At 40.9% G+C, this 27,547-nt stretch overlaps 1 protein-coding gene across 3 annotated transcripts; it reads right to left on the bottom strand.

The window, feature by feature from the left end:
• Nucleotides 1–338: 338 nt before the first annotated feature.
• Nucleotides 339–27,507, bottom strand: per1b (period circadian clock 1b). 3 transcript variants are annotated; one of them, XM_017699636.2, is made up of 19 exons: nucleotides 27,296–27,507; nucleotides 16,309–17,169; nucleotides 15,301–15,554; nucleotides 13,561–13,682; nucleotides 11,990–12,191; nucleotides 11,409–11,603; nucleotides 11,069–11,254; nucleotides 10,254–10,407; nucleotides 8,416–8,659; nucleotides 8,087–8,195; nucleotides 7,836–7,974; nucleotides 7,065–7,183; nucleotides 6,789–6,935; nucleotides 6,111–6,419; nucleotides 4,835–5,673; nucleotides 4,232–4,430; nucleotides 3,791–3,983; nucleotides 3,364–3,514; nucleotides 339–2,190 (listed from the first exon to the last, which is right to left on the bottom strand). In XM_017699636.2, the coding sequence occupies exons 2-19, from the start codon at nucleotides 16,692–16,694 to the stop codon at nucleotides 1,861–1,863; spliced, it is 4,278 nt and encodes a 1,425-aa protein (XP_017555125.1). In that variant the 5' UTR covers nucleotides 16,695–17,169; nucleotides 27,296–27,507; the 3' UTR covers nucleotides 339–1,860. The 3 variants fall into 3 exon arrangements, with proteins under 3 accessions (XP_017555125.1, XP_037403456.1, XP_037403449.1); XM_037547559.1 differs by lacking the exon at nucleotides 27,296–27,507 and adding an exon at nucleotides 22,011–22,112; XM_037547552.1 differs by lacking the exon at nucleotides 27,296–27,507 and adding an exon at nucleotides 21,188–21,320.
• Nucleotides 27,508–27,547: the final 40 nt, after the last annotated feature.

Here is a 27,547-nt window from a genome sequence, read left to right as displayed (position 1 = left end):
CCATCCTTCTGTGTAATAATAATCATGGTAATTGTTCTTGTGTGTGGACAGTATACTAAAATGAAATGTGAATGCAAGCCCGCTCTGCTCATACTGCTTTTGCCACAGTGTTTGTGCCAATAAAGCCACCATGTGGCCAGTCATGGGCTTTTTAAAGCTCGCTGCGCATTCTTGTCTTCAACTAGATGAGAGTGAGGTTTAGAACAACAACCAAAAAAAACATTTCACTTCCTCTCTTTGCTTTTAAAAACTACTGTTTCAGTGTATTTTATGACTGCATTCTTCACTAATCAGTGTAAATATTGTTTTGATGTATGGAAACACCAACACACCACAGCAAGTGTGACCAAGATTTGATTTTATTTTCTTTTTTCATACAAATAAATTCACAAAAAAATACTTACAAACTGCTCAGGACCACTGATGCTGAACACGACATGACAAACAGAACAGAGTGACATAGAGGAGAAAAGAAAGATGTTAGAGAGAGTGAGAGAGAGAGTCTCTCTGGTCCTAAGCAATCTTCTTAGATTCAACTGCTGTTTTCCAAGCCTATCATTTTCTTCTCTGATTGCCAAGCTCGTATAACTAAAGCAAGCCACTACAGTGAAAAGGGGACCAGACAGGCACCACAGCATCCATTTTGAGGCCCTCTAGACTAGGAGGGTCCACTTTACTGAGCAACATCTTTGTTCCTCCTCTTTCACAGAGGATGTCATTTGCTACAAATGCGTTTGAGAACTGTCACTGTTAGCATGAATGTAGAGATGGAAAAAGGAGGTAAAACAATCAACCCATCAGAACTGGTGATAAGACTGGACTGTGGAAGTTTTTGTCTAACCATTCCTAACCAGCTATTTGAAGAACTTGTTTGAGGAAGCTGCAGTTAAAATAGCTTCTGTTGCCAACATGTTATAAGCAACCCACTTGTGGATTAAACAGATAGCACGGAGAATACAAACAACTGTTGGACAGAGCCAACACCAATGACGTATAAAAAATATTCATAAACCTCCAAAAATAAAAGAAACCTGTGGATATTTTCTTGAATAAATTTGGTCAAAATGCACAAGTAAACTGCAGATCCAACATCCGCGAAGGCAGTGACACTGACCCAAATGCCTCTAGATGCACAAGGCTGCATATTTTCAGCCCTGCTAAACATTATGAAATATATCTATTTGTCGGCTGATTTTACTGTTATCTGTCCAAACTGGGCTGGTCAGAACAGGTCTACGTTACAATATACAGTCCTGCAGATCCTCGAGGCTGGAGCTGAAAAGAGCATTATAAAAGGGTCTTAAGTTGATCACGCCACTTTCCCTATTAAATCAAATTATCCAAAAGGTCATAAATTCATTTGGAGAAAGTGACTCATGGCAGCATGTGGAGCAGTGATGTCACAGTTTTACAATAAAGTGGCCTTTCATTTCACATTCATTGTCTGTCAGTTTTCGGCTTTAATCACTACTGATTTGCATTCAGCTATACAAATAAATACTGAGTTTTTATTTGTAGAAAACAAAAGCTTCACTTTAGTTTAAGAGCACATGACACAACGACATAATGCTATACTCCAACATGTCATTGGTAACACTCAGAACAAACTGTAGTGATGTAGTTCTTTTTGTTTTGAAGAGCTTTGGCCCAAAGGTCAGTAGGCTTGCCCTTAAGGCTGTAGTCCTCTTTTTAGTACAACGTTCAATCAGACTGTTAGCCACGACCCATTAAAAACAACAGTGTCATGATTGTAAGTGTGCATTTCCAAAAGTATCTGTTGCCATTAACAACACCTGCTGACATCATCAGCAATGAGTTTGGAGTCCTTTTTCCCACCAATCGATGGCTCATGACATCACCTCAGTGGCTCATGTCCGTCACGTTGCCGCCTTTGTCCTCCTCCATTTGTGAGGTAACTTCCTGTTCCTCTGTAATCATTTCTTGGTCACTGGTCTGCGTCACCATTACGCCGCTTTGTTTCTCTTCCTCTTCTTCCTCTACCCACTGCCCTGCCTCTCCATCTCCCTCTGCCTCTCCCTCCTCCATGGCTGTGTCTGGCTGGGTGTGTTTGTTGGCAGTGGCGCCCTCTTCTGTCACCTCCAGCACACTGCACAGCTCCATCTCATGGATCTCCACATCGAAAGGGGCGGCAGGCAGCACTGGCGGAGGAGACTTGCAGCCCACACAGGCCTGGAGGAAAAGAGACAAAGAAGAAAATGTCAATACATGTGACCACTCACCAATGGTGTGCTTTACTTAATACATGTTGATTATAATTTGGCAGCCTGATTATAGTATCTGTACATTTCAACTAATACATTTAGTACAGATGTCCCAATCCAATCTAGAAAACCAATCTAGGTGTATTTTATAGTGACGGTATCAGTTTTTTTAAGGAGTATTGCTCTAATTAAAAAAATGTGTCTAATTAATTCGTTAAGATGTAGAGAAGCTTTCTGAGTCAGAACTGTTCACAGTGGTACTGGATATCCAAAGCAATCCAATTAATGCCTCTAAAGGCTACTTTACAGATACGTATTACATTAAATGCTGCTTGATGCCTGAGACATAGTTTTTGCCGTGGGTTTGAAATAAGATTTTTCCCATGGCATCTATTCATGGTGGAAGGGAACATGTAAGAGGTTGTAAGGCAAAACAGGAGAGAAAGAAAATGTATTTTAGATGTAAGATTTGGAAAACAAAACAGCTATATTTGCATTGTGATATCTACTGCTTCTCCATAAGTTTCTCTATAATGCTATAATTCTCTGTAAAACTTCACATCAAAACACTCTAAATGACTTTGTTTACTCAACAGTTATCTCCACAATTGAACTGTACAGAAATTTTGAAAAATAGAAGAAATTTTCTTTTAAATCTGATCAAATTCCTTTGCTGAGGCTATTTTACCTCATTGTGCTCTATTTACACCATTTTCTTAAAAAGTACAGTGACACAGACATTATTCACAAGCTGTCACAGTGAGACACGTTTTCATAAGTTATAAGTGTTTTAAATGTCTACTGTGCGGAATATCTACCATGTCAGTGTTTTTACTGTGGTTAGTGTAATTGGCAACCTAACATATTGTACCTAAATTGTATTAGTTTTAGTAACATTTATGGGCTTGTGTGTAAAACTGTACTATCTATATAAAAAAAATACAAATATTGGATTGTCACTTCCTCAGCATTAAAGGACTGGGGGACTGAATATGGTATCAGGGCAAAAAAAACTTGACTGGCAAATCTCTAAAATGCAAAATTATGAAACTGTGACAAATGTACTGTAAAAGCCCAGAAAGGAAACATTGAGATACTTTATTTATTATAAATAGCAAGGTGTTATACTGTAGGAACTCACGGATATGTTGATGGCACGTGGCAGGCGTCCTGTCCGGATCCAAGGGTGCACCTGACTAAGTTCCCGCTTCTGCTCCTCAGTGAAACGAGGCTGATGCTTCTGCATGGCTCTCAAAGCGATGCGGTCCTCACGCAGAACAGTCTCTCGGTCTCTGTCACAACAGACACGTACAAAACAGACTTATTAAATATCTCTGCACCATCTGTAATGCAGCGGTATAGTGCTACGTCATGCAATAACATTGAGTTTTGCAATGATGTATCAATACATATTTATGTTAAATACTGCATGCTTTCCAACTCACAGCAAGGGTCATAGATTCTGGCCCAACACAGTTTGGCTATCTCCTTAATCTAACACACCTGAGATGCTCTGTATCATACAGAGTGTAGGTATTGCATTCTAAATGCTGATTTATGTTTGTTACCTGATGGGCAACTGATAGGTCATCATAATCTTCTCATCTGTGTCAGCCATGAGCAGCCAAATAGGGTCCTGAAGAACACACTTGATGAACTGTGCCTCTCCGTCGCCCCCTGCTGTCTGCTTTCGAGAGTGGTCATTCTCTGATGAGTCTATGCTGCCGAAGTACTTGCTGGTGTGGCTGCTTTGACTGCTTCCTTCAAGAGACCCAAGAGAAACATTTGTTCTTGTGTTAGTTATTCAGCTTAGGCTCTGGAAAATCATACTGTAAGTACTGGAAAGACTTTAATAAAAAAGTGGAACAACTACTAACCATGCCTGTAATAATTTGCAAGGCAAAAAGTTACATTAGACTTAATAAACAATATAAATGTGTGCACTTTAAATTCTTTGCAGTGACAAGATCTCATTTTCATTTTCAAACAGGCACGTGTGTAGGACTCACTGGTTCCACTTCCTGAGGAGCTGCAGCCATTGGAGCCAGATCCAGATGACCCTGAGCCGGAGCCTGAGGACCCCGTGCCTGAGGAGCCGGACCCCGAGGCAGCTGAGCCGGTGCCTGAGCGAGCATCCTCCTGCAGCAGCAGGTCCAGCAGGTCACTGGAGGTGGACATGGCATCCTGGTTCGACTCATTGGCTTCTCCCTGAGGAGTTTGTATACAGTTAACCAGAGGCAATTAAAAACAAATGCTGACACATGACTGGAGATCAATGAGGAGAATTCCAGTAACTTCTGCTTTTCATGGTTTGTTGGTTGAATTCATTGCATAACCATGTAATTCACTGCATAATTTGGATAACTATATAGTTATGTAATTATATTTAAATACTAAAGCAAATTGACAGTAATAACTGTAGACTTCTGTAAGGTTAAATTGTTTACTACAGTCATGATGTTTATAGCAGGTAATTATGAGGCTCATGCTGTTGAACTACACTTGTACTCTAAAAGGCCAGTGCTTTGCCTTCTGCAAGTTCTAATTTAAAAACACAATGCTTAAGTTATCGTTTCAGTTTTAGGCCCAAACAGGTGTTTGATTTTTCTTACATTTTCATTTTCTTTGGAGTCCCCTGCTGGACTTCTCTGATTTGTTGAAGGTTGTGCCCCAGCCCCACCCCCCTGTCCTCCAACAGGAGGTGTGGCTTGTTGCCCAGAGGCTAGTGCTGACACTGCCTCCAGCCGGTTGGTGGGTGATTCCTCCAGCTGGAGCAAATTGAGTGGGGAGGAGCATCTGGATTGGAAAAGGGGAGACTCAGCCCCCTCTCTTTCAGCCCCTCCTTCTCTTTGGCTGCAGGACTGGGGCGTGCTACAGCGTGATGGGTTTGGTTGGGCTGAGGTGGCTGTTTGAGGGACTACTTGAGGAGCAGTGCTGGCTGCTGGATAGGGAAAAGCCAGGTTTGGGTTGTAGAAAGGCTGCGGCATGGCTGCAGGACCAGGCTGTGCTATGGAAGTGCCCATTTGTGGAAACATGTAGTTTGGCAGTACCAACGCCATCATTGGGGGGACTATGGGAGGTGCCATCTGAGGATTCTGAAGGGGGAAGTGAAGGCCAGGCTGCATTGAAGGGTCTGCAACATGCTGAGAAAGGGGTGGATAAAGAGGGTAAAGGGGTAACATGCCCGGTGGGTAGGGCACAGATGGGAGACTGTTCTGTGATCCAACTGAAGGAGGCCAGGAAGAGGAGGTGGTAGGAGGCCCCAGGGGAAAAGAGGGGTTAGGGGCTCCATCTTGTGCAGGAGCTCCAGTGGAGAGGCCTCTGCCTGGGCCTGCACAGCCTAAAGAACTGCCCTGTTCTGAAGTCTCTTGATGTTTCAGTCTCTTGCCACCTCTACCACGCCTTCGACTACTGCTGCCTACTGCAGGGTAATCACGCGAGCAACGCACACCTGAGATAAAACAGGGAGAGAGCGCAAGATAAACAGTCTGTAAGCTGCAGCAATTCAGTCCTATCTTGAATATGTACAGTTGTATGCAAAAGTTTGAACACCCCTGGTCAAATTATATGTTCTGTTGACTCTGAAGTGAAAATGCCTTAACACACCCTCTACAGAAAACAATATTTTAGTGCAAATGTTCTATTTATTTGCAGAGTTTGATTCCCAGAGACTAAGAAAAAAAAAAAAAAAAAACATCAAACATGCCAAAATTTTTTGCACTGGCTACATTTTGTTTTATTTTCACTTAGAAAATCAACTAAACTTGTACCATAATGTACCAATATATATGATTCCCTAACAATGGGAAAAAATTCAGTGTAAGCAATGTTTCATAATCTATGTAACAGTAACTGATACCACCTCTGTTAGCACGTTTATAACATTACCTCTATTGAGTGGTGTGGTAGTGTGCTGTCTGAGTGCTGAAGCTGGGTCGAACACTCGGAGCTGACTCAGATCCCTAAAACGACACATGAAATTCTGTTCCTCTTGCTGAGTGTGAGCAGAAAGCACTTCCTTAGTCAGTCCCAACCTTCCTCCTCTCCTGCCCCCTTCCCTTTCAGTTGTAAGTGCAGGACTGGGTGGAGTTGGGGGAGGAGGCAGAGATGGGGCAGCTGCAATGGTGGGAGGGGCAGGGGACTGAGGAACAGGTGGAGCAGGAACAGGAGTTGTAGGAGCTTCTTCCATTACAATGTCTGTGACAAGGAGACAGAAATTTAGTCTAATAATAAAAATAGTCATGGTTATAAAAAATATATTTCTAGTGTACACACATACATACATACATACATACATACATACACACACACACACACACAATATATATATATATATATATATATATATATATATATATATATATATATATACATATATACACACACACACACACACACACACACACACACACACACACACACGCACACACACACACACACACACTAAAGGGCAAATATTTATCTTTTAATATACTAATGGCGTCAACCAATATTTCAAAGTAATCAAGACAGAAAATTTGATGCAAATAAATAAAACACTGACATACAAAATACTAGGATACTCACCTGACTCAGGAGGTTTCTTGTCTCCCACGTGGACGATGGTGCTGCTGAAACTGCACTGAGAAGTGACTGATGCTACACTCTCTGCCTTACTGTGTAATGTCAGGGCTGGAAGAGGTGTGTTTTCACCAACCAGAGCGACGGATGAAACTAAAGTACATACATACAAGCATTTAGACACAATAATATAAATAATAACATTTTCACTGTTTACACGCACTGAATTCCCATTAGAGCCACACTGCCTCACAGCCCTCCAACCTAAAATGTGGTCTGTACCTTTAGTGTTGCCGGGCACATCCTGCTGCTTGTCATCATCAGACGTAGAGGAGGCAGTGCAGGAGGAGGAGCCACACTTCCTCTTCATCGTGTTTGGGACATTACAGCTCTCCAGATACCTACAGTCACATGGACAGTCATTACTGCATATGCACAACAGCAACATCAGAGCACTGGAGTAAACTACGTGACAGCTATAGCTAATGGAACTAAAAATGAGAGACAAGTTGAAAGAAGAAAAGAGACAGGTGCTGCTGGTCAGAGATGCACTTGCTGGAATCAGTCATGGCTTACTGAGACTGACAGCCCTTGACAGTTTGTCTCTCAATGTGTAGCCTTATATATTTCAGCAGTGTGACTGCACCAGGTATGCACTATTGTAGAGGTATAAAAATACATTAACAGGCAATGATCTTCAGATGGTGTTAGAATGTTAAAAAGGATGCAAATAATATTCCCTATTATGCACTCATATCTTGGACAAAACATAATGGTCAGGGTATTTTAACATGCAAACAAATTCTTGGGACAGTTTTGCACAACCGCAAACCCTATTTTGCATTAAAAGTGACTGTGGCAATTTTTATTACATAGACATGACAGATCTTGGTGTATGTATTCTGTGTGTGTTGAAAAATAATTATATATTATTCAAAAATATAATCAAATTATTGTAAAATGCACTGAATCATGTACTAAAGAACTGTTATCAAACTGAATCACTGTAAGGTCAAAGATACCCATTGATTACACAGTAATGTGCACACTTACCGTATGATGCTATCCAAACAGTTGATTTGCTGGTATGAGTATGTGGAGGGTGGGTCCTTTCTCACAAGCTGGGAGGGAACTGTCTCCTTTGAGGGTGGAGCCACACCTGGACCAGAACTCGCTATTGCCCGCAAGGAACCTAGTTGTTTCAAAGTAGAGAGAAAGACAATACATTCAGTGAACATAAATATAAATATTCTCCAGACGTCTTCTCAGAACCCAACCATGGATGAATATGTATGTGCGCGTACCAGTGGCAGCGTGTTTTCTTGGAGGAGGACGGTTGCGGGATTCAATAAACACTTGTTGGCCACTCGTCTTTACCATGTGAACGTCCTTACAGATCTGCTGGAAGGTCATCTGCTCACAAAACGGAGAGAAATTACTCAGATTTTTATTGAATAGTTTTCTGTCAGTTGAAAAGCCTGACCAAGTTTGTAACCTACACGTTTGTAACAGAATGACCCATCTGAATGAACAGATTGTACTAGCGTTAGATCCCCACTCCATTAGTTCCTCCACGCTATACATTATAAAGATGTATTTTGTGTAGGCGGACTGAGTGTGTGCGAGTGCTGACCGGTTTGTGGAGCTGAGCGGGGTCCTCCAGGGCAGTTCCGTTGCTCTCGGATGATGAGGCTGCGCTGGGCTGGAGTTCGTGTGAGCCATTGCTGGCCAGACTGCTGTAGCCCTGAGAGCTGCCACTGTGTACAGGCTGCACCAGCAACCGGTGGATCTGTTCACTCAGCTGAACGATGTCTGGAGCCATAGTCCGCTCCTCCAGAGTCCGTGGCAAAGCGAACACATCCTCATTCAGAGGAGAACTGGAAGAGTGGAGGAAGAAGAAAATGATGTATGAAATATACATGTATGAAAACATGTATAACATTCTTCGTATTTGTCTCAGAATTGGTCTCAAAGTTACAAAAATAAAATGACCTTAAAATTGTACATTTATAACTTTGTAAGCAAATATGTTCATTAAAATAAATATTCATAATACAATGGTACAACCAAGTTTAACTGTTAAAAATCTCTAATTTTAAATAATTAAAGTTAAATTAATACATGTTCTTAAGTAAATACTTTATTAACTAATATTAAACAATAGCAACAGATGTGCATGATATCTGAAGCTATGTATCTGAAAGTATGGCTAACGTAGCTAAAAAGTTGTTCATAGTGGTGGTGATGGGAACCAGATGTCTGTAACATTTAATTTTTCTAACAGCTATAAAGTTATTACAAGAAATGGTTACAAATATGTTGCCTGATACCTGAGACACCATTTTGAAAAGACAAAATAGTTGAAAAGACAATTTTACCATCATCAACATTACAAAAAAAACTCACATTTACATGTTTAGCTTCAATTGACTATATATGCACTGTAGACATTATAACTCTTGCTTCCATCACCGGCACTTTGTAGAAATCTGAATCAAGTTTCTCTATAATACATTGTTGCACATCAAAATTCTCTGAATGACTTTGTTTACATCTTAAGGACTGAGTTACGCAAAAATCATTGGAGTTTTTGGAGAAATTCTGTAAAATTCTGGACAGAGCAACTTCTCTTCAGGATCTACCTACATGTGCAGAGAAAGACTGACATTTCTCTCAAACGTATTTCTAACAACCTGGAAATCATTTAAGGTACATAATAACATTGTTAAAGGCTGCATCTAAAACAGAATACTACTATACAAAATCATATTTCAAAATAGTACACCACTAACAGAAGTGCATTCAGCAATATGGTAGAATACAGTGTAAGATTTTGTATTTGGCTTTCAAGTTTTCATTCTGGAAGACGCACTGAGGGTTTATAATGATGTCGCCACCTATTGGACATGAACAGGAAAAGGTGAGGCAGGGGTTGGGATGGGGTGAGTGTCTGTCATATAGCATGGGTGAACCAATGAAAAAACAGACAACTGTGGAAACTGTGTGTGAAAGATCCAAGTAAATACAGAGTGAGTCGTGTGTATTTACAGTAAATGTGAGTGTCTAAAGGCGTAAGGATATGGACGACATGCTGTGAGTCACTGCATAATATAAGCACAGAATATGAGGAAAATGAGTCTGAGGGTATCATAAGGAGTCATATTACAGTGGAAGAGGTGGAAGAGTCGGGGAAACCCTTCGACTCAACGTGCTTGTATAAGCAGGTGGACATGATCGTGCATGTGTTTTTAAGTATATATTTACATGTGGTTTTTGAGAGATAATGTGTATGTGTGTGCTTGTAGCATGAATATGCACATGCCTGTGAGTGAACATGCACATGCTGTGTGTGTGTGTGTGTGTGGTAAATCAAGGTGTTGTGGAGGTGGAGGAGTGGGTGCACATGTGTTTGGGTGGTAAAGGTGTCACAGATGGTTATAGGCATGTATGGATGAGACTGTGCATCCTTACGTTCTGACTTTGTGGCGTCCGACAATGAAAGACACCTTTCTGCTCCACGGGTTGACGAAGGACGACCAAGATGTGTCTATTGTCAGATACTCTCCACTGCGGGCGCACATCCGCAACGGAGAATGGTCAAATGGCTGACCTGCAAACTGCAGAACTGCACAGACAGAAAGAGAGAGAGAGAGAGAGAGAGAGAGAGAGAGAGAGAGAGAGAGAGAGAGAGAGAGAGGAGGAGGAGAAAAGGACTACATTACAGTTACAAATTTTTTGGCCTTACAGCTTCTCCATTTCCCTCGGTGGTCCATTGTGACACAGCTCCTTATATTTATTGTTTATTTATTACTCATAGCTTCTAAGAAACTACTCTGTTGAAAGTGTGTGTTTTAAATTTTCACTTGATACAACCTTTATATTTGTAAATAGAAATGTTGTGAGACAAACACACTGTGCTCCTGTGTAGCCTTTTTACACGGGTATGTGTGCAGTTTTGAGTCTATTTTCTGTCGCTTCCTGTGAAAGGCACACCACTAGGCTCAACATTTTTCACTTGTGACTTGTTTTAAAATGCTGCTAATTTGAGCAGCTGATGTTTTATGTTCTGTATGTGTCAGTAATTAGCAGGCAGTAGGCTAATCATAATTAGCCTAATTCAAAGTAATACCAGGGTTATTTTTGTTTAATATTGAAGTATAAAACAAATATTCAAATGTTAGGTGTAAGTAAAATATTCATAGAATATTCATGCTGATTAATGCAATGAGCTGTACACAAAAGATGCAGAGACAAAGAAAGAGAGACAGAGAGAGAGGCTGGCTCACTCTTCTTGTGGATGGCCACCATCATGGGTCGGTCCTCAGGGTGGAGATAGAGTAGGACTGGAGTGCCCACCAAATCCTGGGGCAGATAACCCAGCAACGGCACTGCCCGCTCATCCACCTCTTGAAACAGACAGCTGGGAGTATGGCTGGTAGTGAAGATCCTCTTATCTGGAGGAATACGAGGAGCTGAGAGAGCGAGAGAGAAGAGAGAAAGTAGGGGTGGGGTGTGTTGGAGAAATGAGAAAACATAAAAAATATAAGTACAAAAACAAATGAACCAACATGAAATGAACCACTTAACTTAAATATGTGTATGTTTGTATGTGTGCATGAGTGTTACCTTCATATCCTGAATGCACTCTCTCGGCAATGAGCAGGCAGCAGGGCTGTGGATCTGCCATGTCCGAGTCGCGCAGTGTGAGCAGATAGGGGGTCAGTCTGAATGGGTAATACCTCATATCACCACTGGAGGAGCTGTCTCCACTGATCCTACAGAACATGGACTTCTCCTGTGTACAGTCCACTGGAGGAGAGGCTACATGCAAGGAAGAACAATATGATGTGAGTCATTGATTACTTTGATTCTGTTCCAGTTCTAATTATATTTACATGTATTCAGAATAGTTTAGTTACATTTGCGCATTCTAACTATTGCATTCATTATGGTTAGATACAAGTCATTTTGAAGGAGGCTGGTTGAGTAATTTTTCAGGTTATTGTGATTAGAAACTATATGGAAAGGACAGTAATGACACCATTAGCATTAATAAAAAAAGCTGACAAACCATTATGTACTACGTTTATGGTTTATATACTGTTGAGCCAGAGCCAATCACCAGCATTCTTTGTAATTAAATAGAATGAGTGCTTAACTTGACTAACTGTGACTAACACAGGCAAAACACACAAACACACACACACCAGAGCCAATGCAGGAAGCCCATGACGGTAGTCTACAGGGGGCAGTGCTGCTGTAGAAAGTGCTGACGTCCTGAGGAGCAAGCAGTTCTGAAAACAGTGTCCCCTGTAGCTTTTCTGGTTTACTGCGTAATAAAGATGAACCCTGCGGGGAGATATACACCACTTTTCCTGACAAGAATGACACGGCCATGGAGAATGTGTCCTAGAGGAGGGACAGACAGAGAGAAAAATAAAGATTCAATCTTTTCATATGTACCACTGGCTTCTACAGTGGATTTTTGAGTGGATTTGTAGGTTTTCTGTTCTTTTCTATGTTTTCTAAATACAGGGAAACACATCATAATTATAATCCATGGTAATGGATGACCATATAGCACAGATGTGACAGATGGAGATTAGATTAAAAAACACTGGAATATTATTTTAACATTATTCATTACATCAGAGTGTTTGCAGCTATTTTATGTATGTGAGGAAGTATTTACAGTTAATAACTAATGTGTAAAAACAGTCTCAAGTGTGTCATAAAACTCAACAGAAGGAGAGAAAAGGGGGAAGGAGGAGAAATAATATCTCATAGGGTGAAGAGAACCAACAAGCTGTTGGACAGCCAGCCCACTTAGGGCTCAGACTTCACCACTTGAAATATTCTATTGCACAAATCTAAACATATACATGACCCGTACAATATCTTCATAGCCAGACACAAGTATTGAAAAGGCCAGTAAATAAAACAGTAATAAAGACTGCAGTTATTTATGGATGTCTCACTTTAGCCAAGGAAAAGCCTAGACAGATAGAAGAACGGCGGAGAAAAACAGAGAAAAAATGCTAAGCGGGAAGGAAAAAGGGGAAAGGTCAGAAAGTGGAGCTGGAGAAACGCGTAACATTTACTGAAGCATAAAAGCAGCTATTTCTGCCTTTGAAACTTTTTCTTAATAACATGATTTCTCAGCTCATGATCTAACAAAAACTCCTTGATCTGAATAACACTCTGAATGTGCCTGCATGCTCACTTAGAAACTATCACAGTGCATCCTACAGCAAAGGCAGCATCACACTTCTTTAATATAGTGATAGAAAACACAGCAACATCCAGAGAGCTTCAGTCCCACATGCTGAATGCTATGCTTAACCTGGACAGGCACACATCCCAACTACTCTGGGGCAGAGTAAAAGGTGACAAAAACAACATCTCTGAATGGAGACAAGAGGTTCTGTAAGGCAATGTTAAAGACAGAGGAAATGTGCATAAGTATCTTATGGAGATAAGCCCTCTGCGTAAGTGAAACGACAGTCTAACTGCCTCTGCTTGTTGGTAGAATTTCAGGTCCACGTGGAAAGCAGAGAAAAGAAAATGGAAGGAGAAAAGAGTATTTTCCTATGTGGTCACTGACAGAGAGAGAAAGCTCTCAGAGAGAGAAAGAATGAAAAACATGAATGAGATGTATAATTGACAGAGAGAGGGACATTAAGACCAAAAGGAGAAATGAGGAAAACAGAGCATTAAGAGAAAGAAATCATTGTGGGAACACGTGAGTGTGAGTGCATACATGTGAGTGTGCACATACTGTGTTTTTCAGCGTGTATTCAGAGGTGATGTTATCAAGCTCTTCGATGGTAAAGGTGGAGAGATCCAGACTGCAGCCATGGCACTCTTCAACATTCCACTGGTGATAATACTCCTGATTGGCTGGAGAGAACATGTATTTGTTTTAGATTTTTCACTAGGGAAGCACCAATATGGAAACTGTGGGCTGATGCAGATATCCAGTAACTGATATTTTTCATGTACACTCATTTCAATGCCGATAAATTTCTATTTAAAAAATATAGAAATTGTGACACCTTCTGCTTTCTGTAGGGTTACAAATGCACTGAATAAAATGCAGGCATTTTAGCACAGTAGCCCATTATCACTTAAGCCAGGCGTCGGCAACATGCGGCTCCGGAGCAGCATGTGGCTTTTTAACTGCCTTGTTGCGGAATTACAGTTATAGGCAAAAATAAAAGAATTCCCTGCCGCAGTAAAATAAAGCTCTGCTGATGATTCTAACGCAGTTTTAACAATACATTTTCTTAAATACTGAAGTTAATGTAGGCTACAGCTGCTAATTCACCAACTTTTAAACCTGAAACACAGAAAACAATCTTTCCTAGTTGGTTTCCTGATACATTTAATCTGCAACGAAAAACTGTGAAACACTAAAAAGTCATAAAGCTAAAGTCAGATTCTCGTTCACCAGCTTCTTGTTTGAATCGTCCCGTTACACCTTAAAAGGTGCAGCGGCTACATTCATTTAAGGTTGAATGGGAAAATTAGAAAGAGAAGCTGCTGAATGAGCAGCTAACTGTAGCGTCGTAAAAGATAAAACACTGAGAGACTTTTTACAAGAAACTGTTCCACTTTAGTTTCCTGTCAGAGATGTGAAAAAAACAGCTTTGTGTTAAAACTTAAATCAGAGCAAAGTCTGCATATTCATTAATGTTATACTTTTAGCCTGTACTAGTACATTAGCACATACTAAAACATATTTACATCCAAGATGGTAAAATGGCCATAAAATGTTGTGGCACCCAAGGTGGTTTGATTTCTGTTGAAAGGACAAATTGGCCCTTCTAAACATTTGGGTTAACGACCCCTGACCTAAACATTCTGCTCTGCCAGAGAGCAACAAATACATCATCAAATATTGGTTTGAAATATCTGCTAAATAATGCTGATTATTTAAATGCTGATGTTTTTTAAGCAATTATCAGCAGAAACTGATATAATTCCAATATTTTTGCACTGTTCATCCGTAATCCTTACTTGGGTAGGTTGGCTAACATCCTGATTTATTAGATGCTGTCTTCATTACATAGAGACAAATATTCTGTAGTAAACCTTCCAACGCCATCTGACCCTAAAAATGGCCACTTCTCTCTTTTGTGGAAACACAGGCTATATTTTGATGATGTTACTCTTAAGAGTTCTACTCCCGCCCCCACAAAATTATGATGAACATTGAGCTGGAATTATTGAATTCTGATCTGACTGCTTAGACATCAGCATTTATTTTTAGATCACACTTCACTGCACATGCTCAAAGCACTGTAGCCATCGACCGGGGTGAACAGTATGTCAACAGCGGCGAATGTACTGATAAAATGTGCACAATCTTTCCTTCTACAGCCGAATGTTCAGTGTGTGAGGAACTTACAAACACAAAATATGAACCGAGAAGGCAATAAAAATCGGATTGGAGCTAAAAATCTGAACTGAACAATGAGGTTTGTAACATCAACATAGCCACACAGACGTCGCTCACCTCTGACTTGTTTGACGCAGCTGAGGGCGTATTTGAGGGCATTGAGGGTGCTGGATCGTCCCTTGGTCTTCCTCTCAGCGGGCAAGCGGATCTTTAGCTCCTTCAAAGCCCGCATTAGCTCCTTCTGCGTCTGTACGCGTGCCGACTGGTCACTGCTGCAGCCGCTGGTGGAGGGGTGGTCCTGCTCTGAGCTAGCACTCAGCAGGCTGTAGGCCAGAGAGCTGCTCGGAGGAGAGGGGCTCTGCGAGTTTGAGCTGAGAAAGAGAGAGAGAGGAAAGAGACAGAGGCAGGCAAGAAAAGAACACAGAGAGAAAAGGTTATGGTTAGTAAAGGTTACGGTGAGTGTATCAGTAATCATGTCTTTTCTTCTAACCTGTCTTCATGGCCTTTTTTTTTTTCGATTTAATTACAGTCAAAGATATCAGTTAATAGTTGACCTGAATGACCTTTTCTCTTCCATTTCTATCCGTCTCCTTTTTTTTTACCGACCCACCTCATAAGTGTCAATGCTACGGTGCTGGTCAAATGTTTGGGGACACTTGTTTACATTTTTTTTATTTTCAAAATACCTGTAAAGGGTTGTTAACATAAACAGCTACTATTAACACTATTAATAACATATGCTAGCAGTATTGGTACATTTTTCACTTCACTTCACGTTCATCAAAGTGCCTTCCTTTGCATGAAAAGGAAGTTTTGCGTAAACAGTGATTTCACAGTTTTCTTTTTTTTTTTTCAAGCTATTGTTAAAAGCACATTCTGAAACTCTTTTGCTCCAAAGGAGGTTTAAACAGCTGAAAGATTTGAGCACTGATGAGTACTTTTGTCAGCTGTTTCTTCAATTTTGCAATTTTTTTATATGCTTAGTTACTGTAACTCAAAAAAGAAAACATGATAATTCATTTAAGAAACATTTCGATAAAACTAGGTGTCCCCAAATGTTTGCCAAGCAATAAATTAAGTGGAATGTAGACAGGTAACTCTGTGACTTTACAAAATGTTTCTCACCTTTTGTTGCTCTCTGTGGTCTCCAGCATCATGCCAGAATCTTTGCCATTTGAGGAGCTTTGGTAACTCCTCATGGACTGTCGTCCTCTGGAGCTGTTCTCTCTTTCCAGCCCTCCTTCGCTCTCCCTCTCTCCAGAGTCATTGCCGCTGGACATAGCGTCCATGTCGTCTGAATTTGGCCCCCGGTTGTCCCCTGATGAACCTGTGGGCCCCGAGTCGGCTCCTGGTGACGATCCCGTCCTGCCATCAGCTCGATTGGATGAGGGTGAGGTGCTACTCATGGTCGGTGAGCCGTTCCGTGGCCCCGCCTCCTCTTCGTCCTCCGCCCCACCTGCCCCCCCCCGAGTGTCATTGCTGGGGGCGGAGTCAGAGTTGTCATCATTCATAATACGATCAGTATAACAGGTTGCCTAAGTGATAAACTCACCTATGCCTTATGAAAATAAGCAGTTGAACTAATCTTCACTAAGTTGGACTGCACGAACTGCAGAGGGAAAACATTTTGTTGTGATGAAGCTTCATGGGTGGGTTTCGTTGTGTGGATTCAAAAATGTTGTCTTAACACACAAGTCCATTTTAGGCTCAAGTTCAAGTAAGTAAAGAGCTCACAGCCTCCAAAGCTCTACAATATTCTTTGCGCAAAAGGTAAATAAATCGTTATCTCCACAATTAATGGAGTCAGAAAAACATGCAGGCAAGCCTCTTGCTTATGAAACAGTCTTGGCTGCAATCATGCAGCCAGATGGATGCGAACAGAGCGTGAGAAATAGACCGAGTGAGAAAACAGCGTCTGAAACCCCAAGCTCTCCGTCTTCAGGATCTGTCCATTCCTCTCCTCCTTCTCGCTGTGGTGCTCTATTCCTTGTTCCAGAAGCCACGTGCAAAGAGAGAGAAGAAAAGAGAAGGTGCATGTCAATTTAAAATTGCACAGGCTGGAGGTTTTACCTGTTTTTGCAACCCCCTCATTGTCTATTATTGGTCTTTACAAGGCCTTCCCCATGAAGTCCACCTGCTTTTTCACTAACAGCGGTGGTCAGCTCTGTCCGATTTTGTTTGATGGACAGCCACAGGGACTAACTAACCCCTGCATCTAATGACAGAAGGTTTTATCTTTTCAAATGATAAGAAAAAGAAGAAGAAGAAAAAAAAAAAAAAACAGCACATGCAAACACATGTTTGAACACCGTCATTTCACACTTTAGGTTTTTCCTGGTCTCCTTGGTTACATGTGCAGCTCTATTACTGAGACTTTATAACCCCATTCACCTCACATCTCTCTCATTCTCCACTTCTGTGGCTTCCATCTACAGAAGCTTTAACCATTTTCACATTTCAAGAGCTCTTTTTTCTGAGGTTAATTATGAGAAGGTAGGCTACAGAGTGCTACAGAACACAGAAAAGGATTACAGGTAATAATAAGAAATACTCAGAGTACTCTGGGGGCTTGATTGAGATACAATGACTAAACTGAAAGATAAAGCAGATGATGTGGCTCCTTCTTTGGCTGTATTGCTTGTGCCTCAAATAATGGATGCTGAGTAAAGATACATGCAAATTATTTATATATCTGGTTTAAAATGTCTGATTCTTGCAAATTAAGATATTAACATTCTATTTCTGTAAATTAACAACAGCAGTGTTATATGTATGTGTGTGTGCGCGCGTGTGTATGCCATCTTTTATTTCAGGACTGTCCAACAGAAACTGTCCCTTCAACATTTCAACCTTTACAGTAAAAAGGGTTCAATTACTGACCACAGATGTCCTGAAACCTGTCTCTAGCCCTTTAATGCTTAGGCTATATCTGCACTCTCCTAGTGTGGTCCATTGCCCCTGCTAGACAGGTTATTTCTGAGTGGTCCCAAAGTGGCCCAGGTCCCTCACCTACGCATTCAGCTATCTCTAAATAACACTTAGTGAGATGCTTAATCTTTTAAGCTCCATGGGAGGAGCTAAATTGAGTGCCACAAGCCTCTCTTCTTTTCTCTCATTGTCGCTCTTGGATCATTGGTGACGTGTTCGTGATCCAGTGCCGTTACTGACGTTGCTTAGTTTAGGGTTGATTTACTTAGCTTTAAAGGCAACCATTTCTGGAGAAGATTCTATTGCATATCCAGGTAAGGACAGATATATGAATAGCGCAGTGCTCCGTTCCATCACTGTAGACGTGCGTCTCTCCAGTAATTCAAATAGAATCTAAAAGCGGCCAGAGGTGCATCAGTGTTTGTCCTCTACTTTAACACTCAGACACTAGTTATTGCCACTAATAACAGAAACATATTTTAAATGAATAATTTCTCACTCATATCTTACTATTATTTTAGTAATGCTTAACAATACAACTACCATTATAGAGGGTAGTATAAATAAATCAAATTAATTGATTAATGGGTACTAATTAGGTCATAAATACCTAAAGTCCTTAATAAGTGGATTCAAACCTGCCCATATCAAATGTAAATCAAATAATTAAAAACTTAATTACATAATTAACTACATAATTACCTATGTCCTAATGTTATTACATTTAGATACTAGACCAAGATGACAGCTATAATGCTAGACTTCTAAGGTTCTAAGGAATCAGTGCTGCAGACTCAGTGAAAATTCACCAGTGTACTCTGAAGAAAAAGTTGTCTGCAAAGGTACATTTCAAACCAGAAAAGTGTCAGTGCATCTAAATCAAACTATGCTATTTATTTCAAGAAGAAGATGTTCATGGAGAGAATGTTCAGCCACCACATAAACGCAACAGCAACTTCATCGACCTCCTAACCATGAGAGACATTGTTTTCTTTTATTGTTGCAGCCAAGCATGCTAGTAAGTAAGGGAGCCTTAAAGGAATAGCTTGGGGGAAAAATCCACATAATGTACTCTTTGCTTCAAACATAGCAGCTCAGTCAAGGCATGTTTGCTTCCTTGGTTTCTTTAGTTTTGTACTGGAGCCATGAAGCTGATATAGCTAACAAGTAGTAGATAAGCATTGTGCAAACTGTCTAAATCATCACATATTTGTTTCAAATTGTGTTGGGTTGTTAAGCAATCTCAAATAGACTTTCATATGTGGTTACAAAAGTACTTTGCATAGCTACTCACCCTATTGAAGCTTCACCTTTGTCTGTCTGTTTTGATCGACACAGTGTCAGCTATATAAACATGTTTGAGATTTCTTAATAACTCTGTGTTCTTTGAAGCAGTAAGCATGTAGTTTGCACAACGCCAAACTAGCAGAGTTTAAACTTCTTTTATTTGTTTGCTACATTAGCCTCTTAGTTCCAGCGCAAATTTAAAGAAGCAAACTTCAGACACCAAACACATCTTGACTCATCAACTAAACAAGGGAAAAGCCGTGCTAATTTCATCTTTTGCCAGAATATTTATTTGACAACTGCAACTAGTGAAACTTAGGGTGTGGTTGGTAAAAGTAAGGGGGGGGGGGTTTACTGTATGTTATAACTCGATTTAATAGATTTCTGAATGGCCAGTACTGATATGATAAGCTCTTTCTATCAAGCCCTTGTGGTTCAGAGTTGACAGATGTCTGGCGGGGAGAGCTGTTTGGTAGCACGGCAGCCTGGCGCGTGTGCTCGGCTCCTCTTGGCCGGAGCAGGGCTGCTCTGAATGCATGTGTGGGTGTACTCTTATGCACTCATGTACACTTCCAACCTCCAGTCTGTACCAGTTCACACACCATACACAACCATGGAGTATAAAAGCAAGTACTTTATTGCAAGTGAAGACCCCCCCCCCCCAAAAGAAAAAAAAAAAACGCTCTACGCTCTAGAGTCCAACAGGTACTGCAGCCTCAAAAAACAGACAAACAGATTTGTAGAACGCATCCAAAGCCAGAAACATACAGTCACTCTGTCAGAACCAAACCACTGCTGCAATCATATGTTATGCATTAGGTACACAGGCACAGTAATGCTATGTTGCACACTGCATTAATGTTACAGGGCAGCACTCTAACAAACTAATGTTACATAAGTTCATTACACTGTTACAGTACAAAGTGATTATGATGCTATACTCTTTGAAAGTGAAACTTTTCAATAGTCCTCTAATATGACTCATATACTCCTGTGGTAGGGCTCCATAAATAGTCTAAACCCTTAAAAACCAGTAATCATAGAGATGAGAATAACTCATAGATGCTGCTGATCCACAATTAAAAGGTGCATATGACAGACACACAAATGATCATATAAGCTTTTTTTTCATATAATTTTTACACATATGGAATTTAAGCTGCAAATGTAGCCTGTTTTGAATGTAGTGTTTATGTTATGTAATGGACATCACATTTACAGACATCCACCCATTCAGCTTACAGTAGTTTAGCTCCGCCCATTTAAGATGAAGTTATAAGAAATGTTTCAGCCTGGACTGCTTTTTAATTGAGGAGCAAAACAAGCAGCCAATCAGAATAGGAGTCGTTCACATACATTAGTTTTAAAGGCACAGTGGTTATGTAAAATGTGAAAATGCAGTATGTGTGCTCTTGAAATACTGTATAAAAAACAATAAATAAAAATACTAGTGAAAACCACTATAAAATACTAACATCAACAATTTCTAAATAGCTCTATGATAAATGCCCTTTAACAACACACAATAAGCACACAGGTAGACAGAGACAGAGACAGAGAGAGAGAGAGCGAGAGAGAGAGAGCGCGAGTGAGAGCGAGAGCGAGAGCGAGAGAGAGAGAGAGAAACTATTGCATCTACTCCAAAATTCACGACGCATCCAAGCTTTTTTTCCCTCTAGAAACAATAACAAATTAATCAGTGGAGCAAACCTGGCTATGAGGCCACAAAAACATTCACAGACGTGCAGTAAGCTAGCAAAGCCATTGTCCTCGAGAAAACACACGCTACCTGCTCTGAACCACGATGTCGTGATGCTGATGCTGTGAGAGAAACACGCATGAGGTCTTCAGCAGCATGCAGCGCACACGCGTACAGTTAACGACACAGACCCAAAGAGCCTACAGCCCATGAGACGCTTGAGGAGGAGGAGAAGGAGGAGGAGGACATGGAGTGGGCAAGTGCAAACTCAGCCTGTTTTTACAGAAAACACTATCTTTAGCATCAAAAACAGCAGAGATGTGAAAAGCTTACAGCTGAAACAGACAGTAAGTAACTGAACTATATACAACATATATATACAACTATATACAACAACATATATATACAACTATATACAACTTCTGGAAAATGAAATGGTTCTATAAAAACACATTGTTGTAAAGAGAACCATTCCCATTACTTACGAGCCCTTAAAGAGCCATCTTTTTAAAGAGTGTTGTAGAGATGACACAGCACTGCAGAAACACTCGGAGGTTACCAGATCACAGATGACTGTGTGGAGGTATTACACTGCACTACAAAGCCTCACAGCTTCTCATTGTACTATTATAGTTAGACTCTTTTATAAGGCGATGTCTGCAGTCGCGTTAGAAGAACCAGCTAAAACATGAGGAAGAAAAACTAAGACGAACCAGTGGCCAAAAGGAGAACTGGTCCTAATCTGTCAACACCGGACAGCGAAAGAATGACATAAGCAGGGCGCGTTGATAAGTGAGATTAGTAAAGCGGTTCGTCCTGCAAGTTAGCCCTGATGCTACATGTACCCCCTAACACGCTGCGGAGCGGACGGTCAGCGTTTCCAGGTTTAAGCAGACAGATGAGACACCCTCACCCAGCCCTGCTCCGCTCTGCTCCTCGACCTCTCCGCGCCTCCTGCGTCCGCTGCCCGCTCGCGCTGCCTCCGCATCGCTCTGTAAACACAACGCGCACGTGGCCTCGGCGTAGATTCCGTTACGCTCAGCCCGACTCTGACTGGACACAGAGAGCGACCAATGGACGCGCGCGAGCGGGTAGGTCATAACCGCTACCTGCACTTCAGGCAGCTTTTCTCATCGTTCAGGTGTAAATGTGAAACATCTTCGCAAATGGACGAGAAACTAATGATCTGTTTCTGAAATAGAGGGGGAACAACCCTGAACAAGGGAAATTCCACCGATTTCTCAAATTTCTGCATAAAAGACCCACGAAGATGTAATTCATGGAGGAACCACTTGTGGTAAAGGACACATGTCCTTAAAAAACTAAATATTGTAAAGGTTCAATGGCCTAAATATGCATGTTGTACCATATCAGAACAGTCCCATATATATATATATATATATATATATATATATATATATATATATATATATATATATATATATATATATATATATATATATATATATATATATATATATATATATATATATATATATAGCAGTGGTGGTGATGGGAACCAGGAGTTGCACCATATCCAAAATGACATATTTTGGATATGGTGCAACTCCTGGTTCCCATCACCACCACTGCAATGCTGGTTAACATAAATACTTCAATCCAATGAGTTTTGGTGTCTCTCAAGGTTTTTTCTTCTTGTTCTTTCTTTGCCACTTTTACACTTGGCCTGCACACTTGGGGCTTGGACTCATATTTCTTTGAAGCTGCTTTGTGACTTCTGTTGTAAAAAGCACAAATATGTTAGAATTGAACTGAACTGCTGTGAATAAATCCAAGCCAGTACGTTTCTCTACAATAAACCATTTCACACCAAATCACTCTGAATAACAGTGGTGACAACTCCAGTTATGATGCAGCAATGTTGAAAACATTTTCTTTTAAGCCTTTATGGGGCTATTAGCTGCCTGGTGCTTCTTAAATCAGGCAATGCAAAGAGTGTGAATGATGCATGCACACACACACACACACACACACACACACGCATCTCAGATTCAGTTTCTCCTGCAGTAATTTGCAGTGTACACTAGATGGCTCTTTAGTCGTGACACTGTTTTATTTTAGATGCAGTGTGTCCTGAGGCGATTGCTGTTGTGGACTCCATTCAGTGCTCTCCACTCTGTGGGCATAAATAGCGCCTGCTGGCTTTACTATTTTTTTTTTCTAAATAGCCCTGGCCCGGAAGTGTGTGGGGGCTTGAAACAACGAAGTAAGGCTCTTATTATTTTCAGCGTAGGGCATATTTTTCCTAATCACAATGTGGCAATTACACAGACCACATAAATTAGAAAGGGTTAGATAAGGCATGTGCCTGTGGATTACTACAAAGAACAGACCTACTACTTTTGCTTATTGCAGCATTAAAATAAATACTTTAGTCTGATTCATCTTAACTTTATACAAACCTAACTTAATGGCAAGTAAAGACCATGCAGGACACGCAGGGCTCTGATACTGATGAAGCTCAGACTTTCCTCTGGTCTGGACTCAAGTTTGGCGTTATGCGAGAACACATATGTGATCTCAAGTCTTTATAAAATGGCAATGTGTCTACCAAGTGCTAAGAAACACAGACCTCATTAGATGGTAACACCATACATTTTTCAATATTCCTACATAATTAAATGGTTAAGATATAAACAAAGTTGTGCAGAGTGGTTTGGTGTGAAATGCTTTGCTCTTGAAAAACTTACAAAGTCAGAATTGTTCACGGGGTGGTGATAAGAACCACAATATAAAAGAAGACACATGTAGGTTTACTGGTGCTTTTGTAAAACAAATAAAATGTCTACATTTGTGTTGTAACCCCTGGTCCCCATCACTACCTCTGTAAAGATATCTGGTTCTCTAACTTTTTCTACTATGGACAAACATTATGCATCACACCATTCTCAATGACTTTGCTTACAGTGTGTGGCATGCGCACGCCCCCCCAGGCCCCGAGAGAGCCGGCAGAAAGGCGGGGCCCGAGCACTCAGCAGCTCTCTCCCCAGCGTCCTCCCCTGCCGCCGAGTGCTCGGGCCCCGCCTTTCTGCCGGCTCTCTCGGCCGTCATCGTCGGGACCCGGGGGGCATGCCACACGTTGCAATGATGGAATTATGGAATTGTTTTGAAAAAACAGAGGAATTCCCCGTTAAGGAGTGCAGCATCATTGCACCATGTCTATTTCACGTGCACATTAATAGAATGCTTAAAAGCATATTCCTATTTCAGTAAACCTGGCACCACATTGGTTTACTTTTTGAATGAAAAACTGAGTGAAGTGGAGAAGATAAGAGTAATAGATCTGGGGCAACTCACTGATCAGAGTGATTACTAATGGGATCATCACTGAGATCTCACATTATAATCAGTTTCCATGTGAATTCCAAGGACTCTCATTGAAAAGGTTTAGACTTGCAGCAGCATAGAACTGGCATATGCATAAATACGTTGGTTCTTTTCTTTGGGTGCAACAACTCAAACATTCTACAACCAAACTTCTATTCTACATCCAAACCAACCTATTCCAGTGCTTTCTGTTCTTGTTTTGCAGATATTTTATATCAATCAAGCATTGCAGAACACTAAATAATACCTGAGATCACAAATTGAAGCATTTATAATATGTTTTTTAACAGAACAATTTTTTGTTTCTTCCACTTGTTTTCAGGTAAGGCACTTTACACAGGTTCTCTACTGCAGAAGGCAGTTTCTTACTAAACAATGAATCAAATCAATTATCAGTATGACACAGCCGGGACCCACTGAAGAAAATGACAGCCTTTTGCAACTCCTCTCAACAGCAAAAAAATGTGCGATAATGGTCCCCAATGATTAATCTCCATAATGATCTGACTCATCTCCAAGCGTGTTCATTTTGCCCTTTTAGAGGGTCTCGTTTAATTGCCTACAGCAGAACTTTTATACTACTGTAACTCTAAAGCCTGGTGATTCATTCACCTCTCTCAACAAGACAAGATTTGACTGCATTCAGCCATGAGAGCTTTAGTGAGGTCAGACACTGGTGTTGGGTGATTATCTCCGGGTCACAAATATCACTCCAACTCCAACAGGTACTGGATGGAGCTCCATCACACCATAGCAATTCCACTGCTTGACAGCCAAATGCCAGGGAGCTTTCTACCCCTCTAGCTGATGCTTGGCATCAGGCGTGGTAAGTTTAGCTTCATGTGAATCCGCTTGGCCCATTCTATTAGCAATGCTTTTCTGTGGAGACGATATGGGTGTACTAACTGAACATCTGTAACAACAGTGGGTGCACATAAAAGTAACTGAATTCACTAAATAAAAGGGGTGTCTGGATAGTTTTGGACATACAGTGTAGTTCCTTTATGTCCTTCGCTATTCCACTGACCTCTGCTCAGCCCTCTGTGGCCCGTGTAATATCTGCACTACTCAGGGCCACAAACCTGAACTGGAATGGGGTCAATGGTAAGAAGATAACTTGGCAACATGTCTAAATCGGCTCCCCAACTCATTGCTCAACTTTGCAACAGCCATATGACAGCTGCAGAAGTAGGACAGCTCAGCGTCCACATGGGAGAACTGCACACAAATGTATATCACCGTGTACGGCACATTTAAGACAGTTAGCTTTAATTTCTCAGAACTATTAATTAAGATCCTGGATTAACCTGTTCAAACAGCTGTGAATTGGGTTACTAAATGGCATACACCCACTTGGAGTCTGCCTAGTTATAGGCCTATCTCTCTATCAGACAAAACAAACAAATTTAACATGCACAAATAAATAAATAAATAAATAAACCTAGTATGAACATAATGTACTTACGTCACACATTTCCATTCAATGAAACTCAGCAGAATCAGTTTATATGGACACATGTTTAACAGAAAATTACCCAAACGTCTCCAGAACTAAATTGAATTTCCAGTGTTTCAGTATTTAGTGTGTCTACATTTGGCCTTTATTACAAATTTAATCCTTCATCACATCATCACAAGACATGTAGTAACCTGTCTGGTGTCTGACCATGTCACTGTGGTAAATCATGGTGTGATGCCAAATGAGGCACATTCTCTCTGAATCAAATCAATTTTACAATACTTCCCTCTTGTACATACTAAACTCATGAGACATTTCCCTACTTTTCTCTGTTCGGCCTGTGTTTATAAAACATGGCTCTGGCAGGCTGCCCCCACCTAGAAACGTCCATCCATATACACTCTCACGTGATTCACAGGTGGTCCTCCTTGTCCAGTATAGCTACATTATGCCCAAACAGGCACGCTGTTAGCAGTCCAATATTAAATATTATTGCATAGATGAGTTTGAGTGCTGATCACCATGTATGTGTTGCAGGTATAATGACTCACAGCCAAAGCCAAACCACATAATCGTGAATTAACACTTTGAAATGTTTGTTTGGGTTAAGTGGACTTAAATTAACACTATAGGTGTTAAATCAACACTAATTTTGCCATGTGCTCCCTTCTATGTGCATTCACCTGAATATAATCTAGGATGGCCCATGCACTAGTTACTGAATATGCAGTGACAAAACCATAGAATATCAATGCTCATCAGATTCATTATTCAACCAATTAATCAGCAAACATAGAAAGAAAGACACAAATACGTTCTTGAGCTAATAAACATGATCTAAGCCTGTTATACACTGTTTGTCCCACTTGTTTTCTATGTACATTGGGCTTGTAGAAGAGCTCTCATAGGGCCATGTTGTGGAATAGGCCACTCCTGTAGCCAGTAAACCCTAAATGCAATCTAAGTCAGTGCCAATGTCAACGTACTTGCGAGGGTAGGAAATTAAGCTAATGTGACTCTTCTTAATCATTTAACAGCATTTTGGTTCACTGTGTAAGCTTTAAGCATCACCTGCATTCATGAAACGACATGCACTCTGCACTGATATTCATTTAAGGCGTAAACCTGCAAACCAACAGCAGCCACCCGAGCCCCGCCACAGGACCCGACCCAAAGCTCTGTCCAGAATGGAAACTGTCTGTGCTACATGTCCTACGTGCATAGCCCTTTAGCAGACCTTTAACTACGGTTATACTACAAACCCGTAGCTTTACTGCAGCTAACTGGCCATAAGCTTTTCAAAAGCGTTAACACGACGTTAGACTGAAACCTCAGCGTTACATCACAACGGACAGACCTCTCAGCCTAGTAAACGTTAGCTTTAGCCTTACCTCCTCAAAAACGAACACAGCTCCCCGCTCCTAAATGCTCACACCCATCAACACTCGCTTTTTCTTATCGTCGACATATCAGAACTGGTTTTGAAATGTTTCCAGCATGTAACCGATTTTTGTCTCGGTGTTGTGCATCTATCTCGCTCTCAGTCTCGTCACTGAGTCGGTATTATGCTCTCGCTCCCCATGCCACGGCACACGCACAACTACACGTGCTTCTGCATCTGTCTCTAGGCTACACGCATACGC

The sequence above is a fragment of the Pygocentrus nattereri genome, chromosome 2 (genome assembly GCF_015220715.1).
Source record: "Pygocentrus nattereri isolate fPygNat1 chromosome 2, fPygNat1.pri, whole genome shotgun sequence".
In the NCBI taxonomy this organism is placed as follows: domain Eukaryota; kingdom Metazoa; phylum Chordata; class Actinopteri; order Characiformes; family Serrasalmidae; genus Pygocentrus; species Pygocentrus nattereri.
Note: the sequence above shows the minus strand (reverse complement) of the source record. Positions and strands in the feature narration are given on the sequence as shown.

Bases quoted from the DNA above. Each gene is read 5' to 3' on its own strand.
- per1b (XM_017699636.2), bottom strand. From the start codon at position 16,694: ATGAATGATGACAACTCTGACTCCGCCCCCAGCAATGACACTCGGGGG. The intron at 11,255-11,408 runs GTAACACTCATG...TCGCTCTCTCAG, and splicing joins AGTGCATTCAGGATATGAAG to CTCCTCGTATTCCTCCAGAT. The intron at 7,975-8,086 runs GTACGCGCACAT...TGAAACAACTAG, and splicing joins AAGAAAACACGCTGCCACTG to GTTCCTTGCGGGCAATAGCG.